Source organism: Grosmannia clavigera (assembly GCF_000143105.1).
Source record: "Grosmannia clavigera kw1407 unplaced genomic scaffold GCSC_97, whole genome shotgun sequence".
Lineage (NCBI taxonomy): Eukaryota > Fungi > Ascomycota > Sordariomycetes > Ophiostomatales > Ophiostomataceae > Leptographium > Leptographium clavigerum.
In genome coordinates, this window is record NW_014040560.1 from 515624 (window position 1) to 534621 (window position 18998).

Genomic DNA, 18998 nt, shown 5'->3' on the forward strand with positions numbered 1-18998 from the left:
GCTATTGGGGAGAACACCAGATACAAGTCCAAATGGCCGAGAAACACCACCGGACGCAGCCCCTGCAAGGCACGCAACACATCATCAGCGTAGTTGGCGACCATAGATCGAACAACCTGGTGTATGGACATGTCGGGCGGCTGACATATGTCTCGCTGGAAGATGCCGACGAGCAGGAAAATAACGGCCGAGCTAGGCAAACCAACATCGGAGAGCTGCATACAAACCGCATGACCACATCAAGTAAGTATATATGCATATATACAGCGGGGGAAATAGCTGCCTTGACCTGGGGCACGTGTAATAATGGTCTGTAGATTCTACTTTCCAGGTGCTGACGGATTTCCGGACCTGGTATCCGGCGACAAAGCAAGCTGCTGTGGAAGAAGGGCAAGTAGCTGAGAATCACAATTTGTGGCTCTGGGAGCACGCTCCAAGTGTACTGGTAGGAACGACCGGCCCTTGGGACGGGCTCACAAAAGAATTTGAAGCAGCGGCGTCGATCAAGCCGTTTGAGGCAAAACTGCCCCTTCTCGCATACGGAGAGATTGCGAATCACAGCGGCTGGATTCCGAGCACCTGTTCCGCATTTGCCACGGCGGCCGGAAGCTTGGGACACATTCTTCGCATTGTCCGGACTCATGAGCAAGAGGTCGGCTGGGCCCGAACATACGGCTCATCTCTCGACTTTACCACTGCAGATACTGCCGACGAGGGTCATTGGTGCAGCAGCGTCCCGATCTCACAAATAAAATTTACCGCACCCGCACAGACCGAATCGTCGTTGCGATGGGTGCTGGCGCAAACAGACATTGCCACGTTCATGCTCGAGCCGGTCCTTCAAGAAAAGCCTGTTCAGACTGCTCACGCGGCATGTAGCTATGTCAGCCGTGGCCCATCACGCATCAGCGTCAACCTTGTGATGCAGATCAGCGCAGAGGACACAGGCGGAGAACCACACAACGACGTGTCGTTCAACCCGGGCTTGGATGGCGCAGCGTCGCAGTTAGCGATAATAGACAAAGGCGGGAACTGGTCTGTGTGGGACATCAAGGTCAACCCGAAAGCCCACAAGAACAGGATTCATCGCAGTATCAGGACGAAAGGGAGGTTTATCGATGGGATACCAACTGCGCTGCCTCCAGCGGGGGTGCATGGCCGACGCAGCCTATACAGGGTTGTGTGGCTTCCGGCAGCGAACAGTGAGATGGGGGAAACGGGCGACACGCAATGCCGTACATTGCTGATGTGCAACGACGTGCTGCTAAAGGCAATCAACGTGGAAAGCCAAGAGCCTGTGCAGATAGTGGGTGTAACACGTCAGAACGGACTGGATGCCTTGCTGGACATACACCTTTGTTCCACGGAGCCGTCTCGTGTATTTGTGCTGACGTCGACAACGGTGTTCTGGCTAGACCTAGCCTTAGTTGACTCCGGCACAGGCCTAGAGTCCACTATCGCTAGCCATGACGAGACAGCGAAGGGGCAGAGCCAGAAAAAGCACCCGGCTGTGCTTCTATCATGTCCCCATCTGCGAGATCCGACTGATGGAACGCTCAAGCTGTGCGTGGCACCGTCTAGGCCGTTTCTAGGCAGAAACGCAAGTCTCGTTTGTGTCTATTCGACGACGCATGCAGAGGTGAGCGTGTTCCGATTTGCGGAGCCTGGCCTTAGAGAACAGGCATGTTTCGAGCAGCAGCTCTTTCGACTGAGGCCCCCGACAAAACAAGGCCAACAAGGCAGACATGGGGAGCAGTCGATATTGGTGTTACCGAAAGCGGTGCAGGAAGACCTAGGAGGTCGCACTGGGCGTGGAAGGCGAGATGTCGGTCTACACTACACGGCTGCAGGCGTTCGCTTTTTTCAGGTTATTGCACTGGGGCCGAACCTGGACCTGCGGTCGGCAACCTGTGTCAGTACGCCGCCATTCGGGAAGATGAAAATGCACCCGCCAACGGCGATCAGGAAGCATAGACTGGCGCAAAAGCATGGTAAAATAGGGGAAAACACCAAAAGTTGCAGTCAGTCGTTTGTGGTGCCGGACGATGTTGGCACCGCATCGCTGGTGGAGAGGCAGATGGCACGTCCAAAACAAAGAGGCTTTCCGATCCAAATACAAGAGCGGATTGTTCCGGTGCTCAACCTTTCTAGAGTATTTTATCTTCTGGGTGAACAGGTGGACAAGACAGCAAAGGCTGCCGAGCAAGCTGTCAGGATGGTGCGTGGATTCCAGAATCCTTCGCCGCTGGATGTGATCCGACGGATCATCCAAGTTGGTATTGAAAACGGAAACTACCCTTACACGACGCTGTACGTATGCCTGTTGTTCTGACCATGATACGCCAATGTGCTGACTGGTGGTGACTGGTCTTAGTCTTGATGCCGTTGAGGGCAACTTTATCGACGACTTTGGTGCCGACCTGACGGATCTCTCGTGGGCACAGCGACTTGCCGACCTTGACCTAGGCGACGACAGACAGGTGCGGGTGCGGGTGTTCGACCAGGTTATGAACGGGGCCGGGCTCAGACACAGCCGCGATGTGACTACGCTGTACCAAGCAATGGGCGCTTTGTGCGAGACTACGGAAGAGGTGGCATCTACGAGACGTGCCGGTCTTTTGGAGAGTGTGGCCGTGCGGCTGTATTTTTCGCTGATCAGCATGTGTGTGGAACCGCGACAAATGGGGCGCAGCAACGCGACGACGCCGATGGATAGCGAGGCCAGTCCGGGGTCGAGCCAAGGTGTCTGGCGGGCTGCAGTACCCAAGGCGCGATCTGCTGAGCGACTGGACCGGATGGAGATGTCGTCGTCGCCGCCACAACAGCTTTCCTGGCCGCCGTCTTCACAGGGGGACCCCAGCAACAGGGAGGGAGAGGAGACGGATGAGGTGGGGGAAGAGGAGGACGCCACGATTGCACGGCTGCGGCAGTACGCCGTGTCGATCAAGTCGGAGGCGCCTCGGGCAGAAGGCGAACTACGTCTGCTGTCGCATTGGAAGCTCGGAAGCGATCCGACACAGTTCTGGTGGAAGCCGGTCGGGTCGATGGGCGGCGGGGCGGAAGAGGAAAAGAAGCAGGCAGAGGAGGAGGCGCTCGAGAGGCGGCGGAAGAGGAACGAGAAGAAGGCGCGGCGTGAACGTGAGAGGATGGCTCGGCTGATGGGCGACGGCATATCGACGCCATCGGCGCCTCGAATCCAGATGTCGCAGGTTCCGGAGCTGGCGACGCGGTCCAGTCCGGTGCTGCCCAGCCAGCCATTTTCGAGTCAGCCGTTTTCGAGCCAGTTCTTTTCGAGCCAGCTGGTTCCGCGGTCCAGCCAGATGATGGCGTCGTCGCAGCCGTTTGGAGGTGGTCATCGGCCGAAGAAGAACAAGGCGAAACGGGTGGGAGGGTTCAGGTAATTAGTGAGCCGTCTAGAGTAGTAATAGTAGTGGTGTCTCGAATCGTTCCTGCCTGTGTTGTGTGCTGAACGAGTGAGATTTAGTGCCAACGGCTGCTAGACCGCCTAAAGAGCAGCCCCTCACTGTTTGCCACCGAAGGAAAGACAAGATTGAGAGCAAAGAGAGTGACAGTCCAAGACTGAACACAAGTGCTCTGACAGAAGCAGACCAGACTATCATGTCGCATCAGTGTCACGACGAGCATGCGAGCCACGGAGGGCACGATGACGGCCACGGACATGGTGACGGTGACGGTGACAGCCACGATCACGATCACGATCACGATCACGACCACAGCGACGACGTGACGCCGGCGCTGCAGCAGTCGCTGTACCAGCACATTGATTTTGACCAGCTGATCACGCTCAACGAGGCGGCAGTGGGGGCGGGGCGGGCGGTGGTGCGCAAGACGTGGGCGCAGCGACTCGAGGCCGTGCCGGAGCTGGCGAGCGACGCGGACGAGCAGCTGCTGATGGCGGTGCCGTTTACGGGTCAAGTCAAGCTGCACGCGATCCTTCTGCGGACGTCGACGTCGACGTCGGCACCACGCACGCTGCACGTGTTCCAGAACCGCGACGACATGGACTTTGCGGCGGCCGAGGACGAGGCCGCGGCCAGCGGCGCGGCTCAGACGTTTGAGCTGGCCCAGACGTCCGAGGTGCAGGAGCTGGCGGTGCGGCGGGCCGTCTTCGCGCAGGTCCGTCGCCTGACCCTCTTCTTTCCCGACAACTTTGGCGCCGGCGAGGAGGATGTGACCCGGCTCAGCTACGTCGGCTTCCGCGGCACGTGGATGCAGCTCGGCCGGGCACCCGTGAACATCCTGTACGAGGCGGCGGCAAATCCGGCAGACCACGCGGTCCGGGGGACGACGACGAACCGGATGGGGAGCGATATGAGGAGGTAGGAGTGTTGGTGAGAGGGAACGGGACGGTCAGGAGGAACGACGAAAACACAAGGAGGGGAACCAAACACTTCAAGGTTGCATGGGATCAAAAGCACGAGTAACGATATCACAGCGGAATATATGCTATTTAACAGTGGCCTCTGGGCGTTCGCCTACATTTGCCTACATGAAATCGTCCTCCCAGTCCTCGTCCCGGTTTTGGTTGCTGGTGATCTCCATGTTCTCTTCGGTGAAGAGATCGTCGTAGGCATGGTCCTTGCGGTATTTGAGCTCCGCGCGCTCCTTGGCCACGCGGGCCTCTTCCTTTTTCTGCAGAAGTGAGTATAGGGAAGACAGAAGACAGAGACAGAAGATAGAGATAAAGACAGAAGACAGAGACAAAGACAGAGATAGAAGACAGAGATAGAAGACAAAAGACACACCCTTTCCAGCTGTGCGGTCTGGTCACGCTTGCGGAGCTCCCGCTGGTGGTCCTCTCGCTCCTCGCGCAGGTCGGGATGTTTCTCGACCTTGGTCTTGTTGAGCCGGTTGATGATGGCATTCTCCCGCTGGGCGACAAAGACGCGCTTGACCTTCTTGTGGTCCTTGAAGCTAACCTGGCCGGCAGCCATGCTGCCGTCCTTCTTCAGGTTGGACCACGGCGTGTAGATGACGGTGATGTTGTCCTTCTTGTTGCCTGCACACGGTCAGCGCACGGGAACGAGCAGGCAGCCGGACGGCTGGCAGGCCAAGAAAACGACGCACCCTCAATCGAGTTGGCCTTTGTCAGCTGGGCCAGGTCGGTGACCAGGTCCTCCGGGATGTTCTCCCAGGAGTCGCCCTCGCGCAGCCGCAGATAGATGTGTGCGCTCGACAGCTTGTCGACGTGGAACCAGACGTCCTCCTCCCAGCCAAACTGGATCAGATCCTCATCTGCGCCTGTCAGCGTGGGCCAGGGAGAACAGAAGAACAAAACGCACTCTCAAACTTGTCCTTGCCGACGTAGACAAACGCAGACGGGTCCACCACCGTGGACGTGAAGTAGTACACCATCGCCGGTCGGTCGAGAGCTGCCACGGCTGCTGATCGTGCTGATCCGTTCTTGTGCAGGCCAATGCTGCCGGTTATGTCGAAAGGCGATTTTCAAGGTATGTAGTTAAGCGGGGGGCAAGTAGAGACGGTTTGCGAAGTACATGCCACTAAGCGGGCACTAAGCTGTCCGTAGTATGAACTTGAAGCTTTTTTCTTCATCACTCCATTCGAGATCATCGTACGAGTCGGTCCAACTGCGCTCCACGACCCACGACTGCATGCCGAGAAGACGCCAGAACTGATCGGTTGTTCCCACTTCGCATTTTATTTCTGTCGACAGAGGCACGCGGGCGAGTCGCTCATCATCCCCACCACATCACCATGGCTCCCCGGCTGCTGCCGCGGTGGAGTCTCGCCGGACTGCAGCGGGCGTCGAGCACGGGGCAGGCGGAGGCAGCTTTGCGGCCAGCAGGGCTCTTGACGGGGAAGACGGCGCTCTGGGTCGGCGGGGGCCAGCAGCGCGGCGTGCAGTACGGATGGAGCACGCAGGCGAAGCGCGGATCGAAGCCGACACGGTTCAACCAGCGGACGGCGGGGCTACCAGCGCCAACGACGGGCCCAGCAGCAGCACTGCAGCGCAAAGCAGCGACGACGCCGGTGCGGACGGGGGTGCTGGCGACGAAGCGGGGCATGACGGCGTTCTACAGCAAGAGCGGGACGCGGATTCCGTGCACGGTGCTGCAGCTGGAAGACGTGCAGGTGGTGGCGACCAAGACGCGGGCCGGCCACGGCTACTGGGCCGTGCAGGTGGGCAGTGGGACGCGGCGGGCGGCCACGGTGGCAGCGCCGCTGCTGGGCTACTACGAGGCCAAGGGCGTGGCACCCAAAGCTCATCTGGCCGAGTTCCGGGTACGCGATGCGTCCGGACTGCTGACGCCGGGCGTCGCCCTGCAGCCGGACTGGTTTCATGTCGGCCAGTGGGTCGATACCCGGTCGCTGTCGCGTGGCTTCGGCTTCGCCGGTGCCATGAAGAAACACGGCTTCAAGGGCCAGAACAAGACCCACGGCAACTCGCTCAACCACCGCACCATGGGCACCACCGGACCGTCGCAGGGCAGTGGCAGTCGTGTCATGCCCGGCAAGAAGATGCCTGGTCGCATGGGCTGTGAGCGCGTCACCGTCCAGAACCTCAACGTCCTCCAGGTCGACAACGAGCTCGGTATCGTCGTCGTCAAGGGCGCCGTCGGCGGGCCCAAGGGCGCCCTCGTTCGCCTCCAGGACGCCGTCAAGAAACCACAGCCGTCGCCCGCGTTTGTCGCCGAATCGCGCGCCCGTGTCGAGCTGCGCAGCCCCTACGCTGCTGCCCGCCTCGAGGCTGCCCGCGTCCGCCACCTCGAGCTGCAGCAGGCTCGCCGCGAGGGCCGCATCGCCGACCTGCTCGCCCGCGGCCTGTCCGGACTGACAATAGAGACTGGGGCGCCAGAGGTCGCGCCAGAGACCGCGCTAGCATAGCTGTAGGGGTCACATGTTTGGGTGCTCAAACATGCTTTTGTACTGATAGTACTTGATGACATAATCTTACTCATCACACTTTCACTTGTCGTAGTGGAATAGTCTGCATTGCTGTCTGCATTCCGACAGCCTATAGCCTGGTGTCGCTCTGCTGTCACTCCCACCTGTCCGTTTTACTTCCGCACCGCCTGTCGGAAGCCCCGGGTCTCGTCGCTGGTCGTCGCCACGACAGGGTTCACGCCCGCACCCACACTACTTGCAGCACCTTCCCTCGCCCCCCGCACGCCCTCCCAGCCGAGCTCCTCGGCCACGTCGACGTAGTCGTCCGGCAGCAACTGGATGCCACGGAACGGGTCCTGGCCATCGGCCACGTCCTGGAGCAGGTCGATCTTACGGCCGTCGGCCGTCTCGAGGCTCCACTCGAGCGTTTCAAAGACGGCGCGCGACGACGGCCGCCGGCTGGTGAAGCGCATGCGCGCCTCGCTGCGCGTGCCCCGCACCATGAACTGCACGTCGATGCGGCCCTGCAGCTGATTCATCTCGCCGGCGATCCACGGAATCCGGTCGCGGAAGTAGATCTCGTCGCCCAGCAGCGCCCGCGCCCGCGGCGACGTGCGCAGCGCGTACAGCGTCGACGACACCACCGGGCTCGACGACTTCTGGTAGTTGAAGATGGCCACGCTGCTGCCCGCCACCATGAGCACAAACCACGGCAGCGTGCGCATCCACCGGAACCGCGTCCGGCCCACATCTGGCAGCTCGCGGTCCGCCCGCCGCTCCATCAGCGGACCATCACCCGGCCGTGGCGCCTGTGCCGTCGCCCGTCGGCCGGCTGTCGAGAAGGAGGCTGAGGTCGAGGCTCGAACGAGATCGCGACACGTGCAGCGCACTGCGGTCGCGGGCTGCTTCCACAGCCGGCTGGCCGTCGCCGCCGCCCTGCTGCTTGCCGGCGCAGACAGCATTGCAAGGGGCTCGAACAAACGTCTTGTCGAGCTGTGCGTTGAATGGCGGGAGCGAATCGAATGCGTGGTGGTGCGGCAGTGCACCAGCTTCTGGTCGGCTGATTCAAAATCTGGTCCGCAGCCTAAGTGGGAATTGATAGAGCGAAGGTCCACGTGATGTATTCTGGCGGTCACAGACGGCAGATCGTTGAAGTCGTGCAAGTACTTTGCAGCAATAGATGCAAAAGCTCTGTATGTACGGAGTACGGAGTACTCTGTATAAATTATAAAATAGAATAACACTAACAATAGCACTATAAAACTTAGAATAGGTACGGAGTAAAAACTACGTAAATATATTTACACCGCTATATTCTCTGGTTTAGCGATGTTGAAAGAATTACGAAGTTCTAAACGGCAGCATGCCTACAGATTCCGCCGCCTGTAGCCGCCAAGTAAGTCACGTGGACCCGTCGCTGTAAGTATAACTTAAGCCCGTCGCTCTAATATTACTTACCTTCCTAATACGGCAGAGCTCCGTCGACGCCGCAGGGTGAGATGTACTCCGTAGACTATATACGTAGGAAAAGCTAATCTAGAGGCTGCAACACAGAATACAAGCACACCATCTTGCAAAGCGCTAGCGATATATGCAACGCAAGAAGCAACACTGTACATATAAAGCTATTCCAGCATTCTATAATGTCTGTTGTAGATTCAAGCCGTTACCCAACGACGCGGAATTTGTTAAACACCCCCACACCTAATCCACCTGCCGAACCGACTAGACCGAAATTGGCTAGGTGTAAGATCCTACTCGTTTGCCGCGTGTTGAAGAGATACATGTATCTTATATCGCTAGATACGGAGTATTGTGCCGCTGGGTTTTCGCTGACCTAGGTTATTTTATGCACGTCGGCCTATCTCGGAAGTCCGGAGTAACTGACCACGACAATACACACATGCTCACTGGACATACACGATCTAGCCTGTATAGATAAGATGATAAAACAAGCAAATTTGACAAGTTCTTTTTGCTAGGTTTAAGAAGAGAACTCAAGAAAGTGCTTGTTTCAAAGATCTTATAGTCGATGCTCTACTCTCAATGAAATCCGAAACACTAGAAGCATGTTAGTTTTCTAAGAGTAGAACAAAACGAAAGACACGAAAAGGAAAACAGGAAGGCAGGAATAAAGTACAGTCGTACGGGGTATTCAATGACACACCAACAAAGATACGTTACCTTTTCCTTTGCAACTTTTATAAAAGACACCTCCGACGTATCCTCGTATGCCTCCGGGTCCTCCCTCAGCGGCTCCAGGTCGGCCTCTATCAAATCCTCACGACCCATTTTAATCTGCATCCATCCGTTTGTGACACGCACTTGCATGGCAAACGGCGTTTGGGGCGACCTCACCACATTTTGCAGCCTCACTTCCACATGTGTATCGAGGTACTCGGCTACGGAGACCAGCTTGGAGGCGGGGTTCCAATGCACCCACAGGGTTTTTTCTTTAGAAGCCTCAAGGGAATTTATTTGTACAGCTGGCGGGGTAAGCGGCGACGTCTGAACTCTCCCTTCCGCTTCTTCTTCTTCTCCTTCGTCTGCCACGGCATATTTCGTCAGTATAAATCCATAACACACAAGAGAGTCGCCGTCCATCGGCCGTGCTGCAATGGGTAAAATGTCAAAGAATGTCTCGACACGACCGGGACAGCCGACACGCACGCGGCCAGAGCCAATTTCGCCGGCGTATGTATTGTTGCTTCTGGCCATCGAGGAGGGCATCTGCATGTGCAAGTGCATCTGGTAGGTGGGAGAAGAGCTGGCGGTGGCATTGCTCTTGGATGATGAAGAAGTAGTCGGATAATAGTGCAGGGATTTGTTAGTCCACATGGCTTCGGCCCATGTACTAACAGTACGCCATACTTCCAGGTTGATTCGGGTGCCCTTGTTCCTCGGATTTTTCTCGTCGCCGCCTCCATAGTTGCTGTGGATATTAGAAAGAGGCGAAAGGTAAAAAACAAGATAGAGCTAATGCAGATCTTACTCACTGAATCGCTACCACTGTCTCGGTCCCCCGAAATCCTAACCAAACTGGCCCACCACTCATTCCCGCCTCTGTGTCCGCACGATATACTAGTTGGCTAGATCCGGCTTGCACACAATTTCCCTCGGACCGTCGCGGCTCGCCTCCCTTCCCCGAGTCTTTGGGCAGGTAGCCGCTTACGTAGAGCAGACGACCCTGCAAAGGGTCGCTTGAAGGGTTGCAACTTCCAACTCTATTATTGCTTACTTCCGGCGGCGATGCCACACCGAGCATGAGCCCAAAACCAAATCCGCGGCGGGGATTCAACACGTTGCGATGGAGCAGGATCACACCATAGTCGTAGATGGCGAAATTTTCAGACGGACTGTCAAGGTACGTTTGGCAGACACGGATCATGCTCGAGTCGATTGATTTCTCCTCCTCGGCGAATACGATACGGAGGTCAGTCGTGTAAGTGTTCGCCTTTTCGACCAAGTTGTGTGCAGCCGTGAGAACGATATCGTACTTCTGATTAGGAATGTTGACAAGAAAGCCATTGCCGTGTTTTTCCGCTTTTGGGGGGGATGATGATGTTAATCAAGATACTATACGACGTAATGCAAAGGGGAAAAGAAGGGAAGAAGACCAGGGTAGAAAATAAGTTAGACTGAAAGGAAGGTGAAAAAAGAGACAACTAACAAACTCACCTCCCTCTTTCACAAACTTGAGCTTTAAAACCCACTTCATCCATCTAGAAGGTGAAACATTCCGGCCAAGGCCGTACTCGTCCATTTCATCCGTCCCGCCAACCCCCATATGGTAGGCTGCAACCCGTGGCAGGACAAAGTTGTCAAAGTCATCGTCTGATGTGTCTGATGTCATGGTTGCGATTTATCTGTTGTGAGATGGCATGCAGAAACAACTTTATAGGCTGTAATGATATAATCCGAAAGAACGAGTAGCTTGAAATGTGATGGAATACAAAGAACTGGAATAATGGTATCGGTAGGTGCTGTATATCACTCCTGATATGTGAGCCGTGGATAACAAGTATCCTTTGTTGTGTACTCGTACAGAATGTTTGGGCTCCAAATGTGGAGAACATGCAAGCTAAGGTGACATCAGGCAGCACTCGCAAGTCAGAATCAAAGTTCACAGTCCAAGAAAAGCTTAGCTGCTCCGAATAATTTCAAACGTGTCAATTTCCATGCGCGTTTGGGCAGAAAGTTGTGCTTGATAGCTCATAGAAGGAGAGTCTAATCAGTACAGAGACTTGTCGTGTGACTGGTTGCGTCGAATGAGTTACTTGCGGGGACCCGCGCAGAGAGATAGACAACCCTCCTACAACAATACATCCATGCATATTAGGCACCCTAATTTATTTTCTATCATATACGGAGTAGATGCCGACATTTCCGCTCCTCAGTTACGGACATTTTCTGCCCATTTTTGTCAGTTCGGAGGCTATACATTTGCAGTCACGTTTGTGTGGGATCCATTCTTCTAAGGCGATTGCCAAAATAACACAACAGTAGAGAGTATCTTCAGTAGTATCCGTCAAATGCAGCACCTCTACTTTTGATCCAGCCATTCACCATCCGCATACTGGGTAGCTCATCATCGTGTGATGGCAGGCACAGCACGATATATATACTCGATGGATGTGGCACACATGGATGATTTGCGGTGGGGGGCAAGGAATACAATAGTTGACACAGTAACCTGACTGTGCATTGTTGGCCGGCTTGAAATCGCCCTCCACGTTCACCTCGCCCAAGTTTTTGCGGTCTTTTCCGGTCTCTAGCACGTTCCAGATCGTGCCCCCGGCAGTGTGGACGTAGGTCTCCAGCAGCTTGTCGGAATTCTTCGTCACTAAAAAGCTGATGATGGGCGTGTCGTTGCCGAACACACTGTTCCCAAGCTCGTGGTCCTCCCATTTGGTGACCGCCGGGTCCAGCAATACGTAACGCAGGCCGCCGGTTTCCCCGTGCACGTAGAATAGGTGCAGCTTCTCATCGAATATTTCAAGACGAACGGGTGTGCCCGCCTTGGGGGTGGCATCTGTGAGGGGACCAATGGCCAACCAACCGATTTTTCTGCCTTCATTGTTGTCTTCACTGGCTGGGATAGTCTGAGTGACAATTCCTGCTAGCTGGCCGTCAGTGTTTTGGTAGCAGATGGCGGTCTCGCCGCCCGGAGTGATGCTAGCGGCGAGCTGGCTCTGAGGGCTAGTCTGGATGGCGAGTTGGAGAAACCCAGGCGACTGCTCCCATTCGAGCGTTTCATCATTGAACGTGTACATCTGCAGTGTGTTGGCTTGGTCGATGAGGTAAATGATGCGCTTGTTTTGTGTTAGTTGATAAACAAAAACGAACACAAAACAACGGCATACCATATTGCTCTGCTCATGAAAGAGATACGGCGTCGAGCAGCCCTCACGAACGTCCGATGCCACAATGTTCTCGCTTTCGACATCATTGCCAACGAAATGTTTTTCAACCAGGTTGCCCTCGTCAACGGAGAGAATATACAAGCCCTCCTGACCATTGATAGCGCGGCGGGCAAAGCCGGTAGCGGCAAGACAGCGAGCAACTTCGGAGACGCTCATGATGGCGGTTGGGGCTTTTGTTCAAGGGAAAAAGAGAAGTCGCAAAGCAAGAAGGGGCAGCGTGTTGCGAAAGTTTAAGTATTGATTGTCAAGGCGAGTCGTTCGTGGCTACTTGGTGTTCTTTCAGTTTCATTTGCAAAAACGTGAACTTAGGAACTCAACTTATACCCATGTTTTCGACGTACTCATTCTTTTGGCTTCCACGTCAGGCTCTGCTTTTTTCCCTTCTTCATGTTAGGCCTCAGTCTAGATAGCCAAACACAAAGTTATTGGTATGTTGGCATGATGCTTAAAAACAGGCCGGAGAAGGGTACGCAAAATAAACGACGAGTTGGGCCACATGAGCTGGTTGAAGATACCTACGAGACAGATGATTAGCAAGACGAAGAGTTTACAAGATGCAAATACCGACCTCAGATTAGCGCCGTCCTAAAGGGGAGAGATGTTCAGATTCAGATTCAGCTGGAGTTATGTGGGCCTATGGAGACAAGGTTAGCGCCGTCCCAAAAGGGACTAGTTTATCATGTCTATATTAGCTGGAGTCGTGTGCGCCTGTGGAGACAAGGCCAAGTGGCATATATCGGGTGGACGAAAGCATTGTTGGGCATAAAAAAAAGTATCGCCAATGAAAGTGAAGAAATGGGGGCTCCGGGGTTTTGTTAGCATGTTGTCGAGATTCTGAAGTATACGTAAGTTGTAGTATAAAAGAAAGATTGGTATCTGTCTCGTTCCTTGCAAACTGATCTCTATTATTTCTATTGTTTCTGTTTACCGAGTGCATCTTACAACAAGTCGCTTTGTTTTTTCTAACAATACCTCCTTTCCTCGTAGAAATGAGTCTCTATACTGAAGCCGCTAATGGCGCTCTGACCCAGTCAAAGTTGCAGAAATACCTTGAGAAGCATGGCATCAACGAGCCCAGTGAGGAGTCTGGCCGCGGCACGAACAGCCTTACACCGCTGGCGCTCGCGGCCCGCAACGGCCGCGTCAACGTGGTGCGACTGCTTCTGAGTCCGGAAAACAACGCGAGAGTAGATGGGCTGTCAACAATGCATAGGACTCCACTGTGGCTTGTGACGGCGCGCGGCGTCCAGCGCCGGGCGGAAGTAGTGCAGCTGCTGCTGCAGCACAAGGCTAACGCGCGGTACAGCCACCCAGACCTGATGAACGGCTCGACACCGCTAGAGAATGAGCTGCGGCAGAACCGCGACGTTGCCGTTATCCAGTTGTTGGTTGAGGCTGGTGGCGTCACCGACAAGGCACGCAAGATGGCACAGTCACTAAACGATCCAAAGATTGATGCGGCCATGATGCCAAGGACGCAGTTTCGCCGCATCCACGACAAGGCTACCGCACTCATAATGTCGCTCGTGCTGTTTGTAATCCGGGTTGTCAACGAAAACTCGATCTTCTCGAGAGTCACCAACAAGGTCAGCAAGTTCTTCGGCCGGTTCCACATCTGGGGCAAAGACAGCAAGAGTAAGCGAGTACAGCAGATAGAAAAGGTGAGTTTGTCTTTCTAGTCTTTGTTCTATGCGTTGTAATCATTCTTTCTCTATTCCTCGTCTCTCCATCTCTCTCTTTTCCCCTCGCCTCTCGCATTCTCCCTTGTTTTTCTTGACTAACCCCAACAGGAAATCGGCCAACCAAAAACAAAAGAAGAGTTCCAACAGGGCGTAGCCGACTTTGTCAAGAAGCACCAGCTCGCCAACTTCTTCTCCAAGGATGACTCCGCATTTCTCGATACCCTGACTGCTCATGCCGTCGACCTCCAAAATGATGACTCAACCGACCTCAGCGAGCCGCAAAATGCAAGCGGCCTCATTCAGCTCTCGCTTTACCAGCCTGTCATCTACTGTGATGACAGCACCTCCATGAACATCGACTATAACCGCTGTGAGGATCGCATCCAAGAGCAGCGGGGGCTCGTCCACCGAATCGCTGGCATCTGCACCCGTCTTGTTCCCGACGACAAGGGTATCCATCTGCGCTTCATAAACACACGACTGCCCGACGCCGACAACCTCCGTATGGCCGACGTCGAACGAATCATGGCCGACGTTTCCGGAGCCGGAGCTACGCAGATTGGCACCAACCTGCGCCAACAGATCCTCGACCCGTTTGTCTACCAGGCCCATGCCAATGGGAGCCTGAAGCGACCGGTGTTCATTTCTGTCATTACGGATGGTGTGCCATCCAATGAGCCATCCTTTCAACTCCAGAACGAAATCATCCAGTGCCAAGAGTTTCTTCTAGAAAAAGGGCTCTCGCCGCGATGTAAGTAGGGGAATGGGCAAACTGCAGAGGGCAGTGAAGGGAAGATATATGAAAAGTACTAACATGCTCGTAGCCGTCATCTTCCAAATCAGCCAGATTGGCAGCGACTCGGATTCAAAAGCCTTCCTTTCAGGATTGGCCACAGATTCTCGGCTCGAGAATGTCTGCATAACGGCGCGTAAGTGTTCAGGGGGAGGGTTTTTTTTTATATGGGTGTTGTCGAATCATATTAACCACACCTGTTCAGAGCAACTTGATGCCAAATTCCGCGAGCTCCGAGACAACGAACGTAATTTGGAAGCATGGGTGAGTACCTTCTTCGGTGCGCTTTGTTCAATATTGAGTTCTGACACACAAAATATAGCTTTTCAAGACGCTGCTTGCGCCCGTTCTAAAACAAGAGTAGGCCCGTGTTTTGTCCCACAACTTGGAACAAGCATCCTTCTGCTAGACCGCATGGATCAAGAGGGGGCGTCTGAAAACGATCGTGTAAGAACGGCTATAATCTGTAGTTAGGAACACATGGTTGTATGTTAGAATAGGAACAAATGTATGTAAACTATAAGCTGCAAATTCTTTAAAGATCTTATGTCAACTCTAGGGTGCGCCTTTACACAGGCTCGGTGGTCACAGGCTCGGTGGTCACAGGCTCGGTGGTCACAGGCTCGGTGGTGCTGCTAGGTGGTGTATAATGTTATACGTAGAGCGGAGGAAAAACGTACGACTTAAGTTTGTTGGCGATGGACAGTTCACTGTCAGTTATGCTACGTAGCGAAAATATAGGCTGTCGTCGCCTAACTCTTTCAGTTCTTCACGAGAGGGCAAAGGACGGCCCTGTTCTGCTGCCTCTCTCCTCAAAATCCCTCGACTTATTTACGAATTTAAGTATAAAATTAAGGTACTACTATATAGACCTATATATAGTAGCAGTGAAAGCAACTATAGCTAGGGTAACGGCATTACCACGTATAAAGCAAAGCGTATCTATTATATCATCTATTATAGGGACTGCTTATAGCCCCCCTACGATTTGCTTACAGGCCCCCCACGCTAGCGAAAATGTGGGACAGTGTACAAAAACAACGAGAAAGTCCCAATGTCGAATAAACCAGACCTAAATGGGAGGGGCGTGCGCGATTATGCAGTGTGATGAAAGAATACATGTACTGTGTGGCGCAGGGGGCTATTTAGTATGTGTTTTGACGCACGTCTGCATATCTTAGAAGTACCTAACCATAACAATACATTCATGCTCACTGGGCACACATAATTCGTCACCCAAAGATACGAAGTAAGATACATGGGCACAACGCGCCGCTGTCGTGACTTGGAGCAAATTGTTGCTTGGTCGGCAGAGCATATCAGCATTCCATATGTAGACGGTGTAGATGGTCAAACAAAAATGGGTTCAATTCGCTTTTTTTTTGCTCATAAGATGTACCTTGTTGTTGTCTACAGGTCTAGCTCAGTCCAATCTCTTGGCTTTTGGTCGTCACAGACAAAATTTCGCTGCGCCCAAGCCAGCATATTCTCATACTTACGGCAGACGTGTGCCGTTCTGACGACGGGTGCGACGCCCCGGGGATTGACGGCGGTGTTGGCGAGCAGATACGGCGTCGACTCAAACGAACATAACAGTTCCTCGCGCAGCAGCTCAATACAGCTGTCCGCCTGCGCTCTTGTCGGCGGCCGGTACAACGTCTGGTTCGTACCATTCAAATAATCGCAACGATGAGGCATCTTCTGCAAAAAAAAAAATAAAAAAATAAGCTGGCGTCACAAACGGAAGATTCTCTTCCGACTTGTTTACCAGGCAGTTCATCTGTAGAGAGAAACCTGGAATTGCAACAGGCTTCCCGTAGCTTTTATTGGTCTTGTGCCGCAGCTGCTGCTGCCAACTATCTTTTGTGGATGGAGGCAGCTCATCCAACTCGACTACACCAACTTCATATACTGCTGTCAGCCGATTTTCTTTTGGTCGGTGGCATGACACAGTGAGAAGTTGAAGTTTATATCTTACAAGGAACCAAAGAATCCCACAAGCGTTCTCGCTGCGCTTCTGGAGGCCCTCTGAAAACGGACTGTGGAACGGACACTTGGATTTGATTTTGTCGCCGGTATTCGATAGCGTCCTTGGCTAAGACTGCAACGAGTGACTTTTTGGCGTCCAAATTTCTCTTCACCTCCAGCGCGCTCTTCTTTTAGATGTATGCTTGCTAGTGGGGAATAGTATGTCGATGCTGCTAGATGTGGATGGCGAACTCAGGACTGTAGCAGCGTAAAAAACAACAGAGCAGACAAGGAGTATTCCTGAGAAGAGCAAGATGCAGAATGGTTCCCGGATAGATAGATAGTCATGTCGTTGCGGTTTGGAAGCCATCTCGTCTGTAAAAGCTGTGGATTCGGTTTTCTTTTATTTGGGGTAATGAAGAGACAGAATACACTGCTTCAGACACCACCACATTCAGTAGTAAAATAGCCCGATCCTGAAAAACGCGAAAATCTTCGTCTTGTGGATGTGGAAGCGAATGAGAATGTGACAATTAAACCCCTTCAGGCCAGCATTGCATCATTCCGGACGAAGAATGCGTGCAGCTGACAGAACAAAAAACCGTTCCTACGGAGTACGTCGTATGTCGCGATTGTCGGCATTTCGTACCGAGAGCGAGCAAGCTTGACATGTGAGACTGCTCGGGTCCGTAACGGGGAAGGAGTGCGCGAAAAGATGCAGCAATGTGATCGTCAAAGCGGAGCCATGACTTACGTCGTAGAGGTATCTTACAGAGTACGGAGTATTACAAGTCATGATTTCGGGATCGTCTCCTGCCAAGTGGGTTTTGAGCCGATTAAAATCACCCTGAAGAGGAAGCTATATACGTAATATTGCATCCAACAGCTTTCTCAATTCTAGCTGTATCACTGTCTATGTGTCTTAACCGGGTGCCTGTCTTACGGAGACAGAAGAAAAACATCGGAGATAAACCGGCTCGGGGCTGCCCTCCGCTGCCAACGGTGCGGGCGAGATGATGGGGAGTACCTTCGCTCTTTCAGCGTTCGCCCTCCTTGACCATGAAACTTCTCATATTGTTCCCTGTCTAGTTTCATATTCGCAGAGTCGAAGCACATCTCATCGGTTCTTACAACCCAGCTCCCATGTCTTTGCTGGTACAAAGGCCAAAGAATCAAGTCTTGGGGCCCCAGGATCTGACAGAAAACGGACTCGATGAAGGGAAGGACGGTCTCTTGGACGGCCAAGAAGGATCTCCACATACCCGGTTGCATTTGCAAAGCCGGTGGTGGGCTTTAATTGCGATCGTATCGTGGGTATTCACCGGACTTCTGGCCTTGTTTTTGGCCGTAAATCTATATTCCCAGGCCGACCTTGCGGCCAACAGCTTCTAGCATGGCTGGAAAACTGACTTTTGTGGGTTCCTTCTCTTATACACAAGTGTACGCCACCCTTTCTAACCATCCCGGATCGATATACAGTCTCGGAACACGAAGCTGTGAGCATTTAGACGACAATATTCACCGGCAGCCCTGCCTTCACAGATAGTGGAGGATCTTAAATCCCCAACAAGGATCCAAATCTTTATGTTGAAAAACCTAGCCCGGAAATGGATCATGCTTGGGAGAGATTGATCGAAGGTGAATCATGTTAAATCTTTGCTTGTCTCTTTATAATCTCACAATTTTGAATCATATACAGGACGGTATTTTCTAGTCACAGAGGGCGAGGCTAAAGCCGCTTGGGGCAGCGACTACAAGAGCTACTGGTCAGCGGATCGAGGCGACTATGTTGCCGGGTATATGAAGAGCCAGCGTTTTCTATAAATCCCATGCCGCGAGTTAACAGCACATCTTCCACAGCCTCGATGTCTTCTACACCCTCCACTGCCTAAATTTGATTCGCCAAAAATTCACCCAGAATACTATCCGCCACGCCACAGAAGTCCTGAGCACCAGGCAACCCATGACGGTAATATTCTCCTCTCTTCTCTCTTTTTCTACGCCCTTTCCACCAAAACTAACGCCTCGCACCAAGGACACGGTATCGAACAGATCCGATAGTATATAATGTGCGCGGGTGACCTAACCGTCCTAGGCACGAAGTTTTACCCGGGACTTGGTGATCATAGCCGCAACTATGTCCTGTCAGACGCTCCGTATACATGTCGCAACTTTGGTCGCATACAAACGTGGACATGGGACCGCTACAATGGTAGCATGGCAGTCCAGCCTGATTTGGACAAAGGGCAAACCTGAACAGTTCTT

At 53.4% G+C, this 18998-nt stretch overlaps 6 protein-coding genes across 6 annotated transcripts; 4 read left to right on the top strand and 2 right to left on the bottom strand.

The window, feature by feature from the left end:
• Positions 1-32: 32 nt before the first annotated feature.
• On the top strand, positions 33-4344 carry CMQ_4641 (duf1000 domain containing protein; the record flags this gene model as incomplete). Its single annotated transcript, XM_014312797.1, has 4 exons — positions 33-243; positions 318-2310; positions 2375-3397; positions 3540-4344. The coding sequence occupies 4 exons, from the start codon at positions 33-35 to the stop codon at positions 4342-4344; spliced, it is 4032 nt and encodes a 1343-aa protein (XP_014168272.1).
• A 162-nt stretch (positions 4345-4506) lies between these two features.
• On the bottom strand, positions 4507-5635 carry CMQ_4565 (duf814 domain containing protein; the record flags this gene model as incomplete). The annotated part of the gene is made up of 5 exons (XM_014312721.1): positions 4507-4653; positions 4767-5020; positions 5089-5256; positions 5304-5440; positions 5598-5635. The coding sequence occupies 5 exons, from the start codon at positions 5633-5635 to the stop codon at positions 4507-4509; spliced, it is 744 nt and encodes a 247-aa protein (XP_014168196.1).
• Positions 5636-5736: 101 nt separating this feature from the next.
• Positions 5737-6867, top strand: CMQ_4265 (50S ribosomal protein l3; the record flags this gene model as incomplete). Its single annotated transcript, XM_014312421.1, has 1 exon — positions 5737-6867. The coding sequence occupies one exon, from the start codon at positions 5737-5739 to the stop codon at positions 6865-6867; it is 1131 nt and encodes a 376-aa protein (XP_014167896.1).
• A 173-nt stretch (positions 6868-7040) lies between these two features.
• On the bottom strand, positions 7041-12446 carry CMQ_4642 (cytochrome c oxidase assembly protein; the record flags this gene model as incomplete). The annotated part of the gene is made up of 8 exons (XM_014312798.1): positions 7041-7699; positions 7758-7860; positions 9052-9799; positions 9864-10054; positions 10106-10410; positions 10546-10710; positions 11561-12179; positions 12231-12446. 8 exons carry the CDS (start codon positions 12444-12446, stop codon positions 7041-7043), a joined length of 3006 nt encoding a protein of 1001 aa, XP_014168273.1.
• On the top strand, positions 12327-12524 carry CMQ_4337 (uncharacterized protein; the record flags this gene model as incomplete). Its single annotated transcript, XM_014312493.1, has 1 exon — positions 12327-12524. One exon carries the CDS (start codon positions 12327-12329, stop codon positions 12522-12524), a length of 198 nt encoding a protein of 65 aa, XP_014167968.1.
• A 755-nt stretch (positions 12525-13279) lies between these two features.
• Positions 13280-15129, top strand: CMQ_4687 (ankyrin repeat protein; the record flags this gene model as incomplete). Its single annotated transcript, XM_014312843.1, has 5 exons — positions 13280-13951; positions 14081-14723; positions 14797-14901; positions 14971-15029; positions 15088-15129. The coding sequence occupies 5 exons, from the start codon at positions 13280-13282 to the stop codon at positions 15127-15129; spliced, it is 1521 nt and encodes a 506-aa protein (XP_014168318.1).
• Between the last annotated feature and the right edge of the window lie 3869 nt (positions 15130-18998).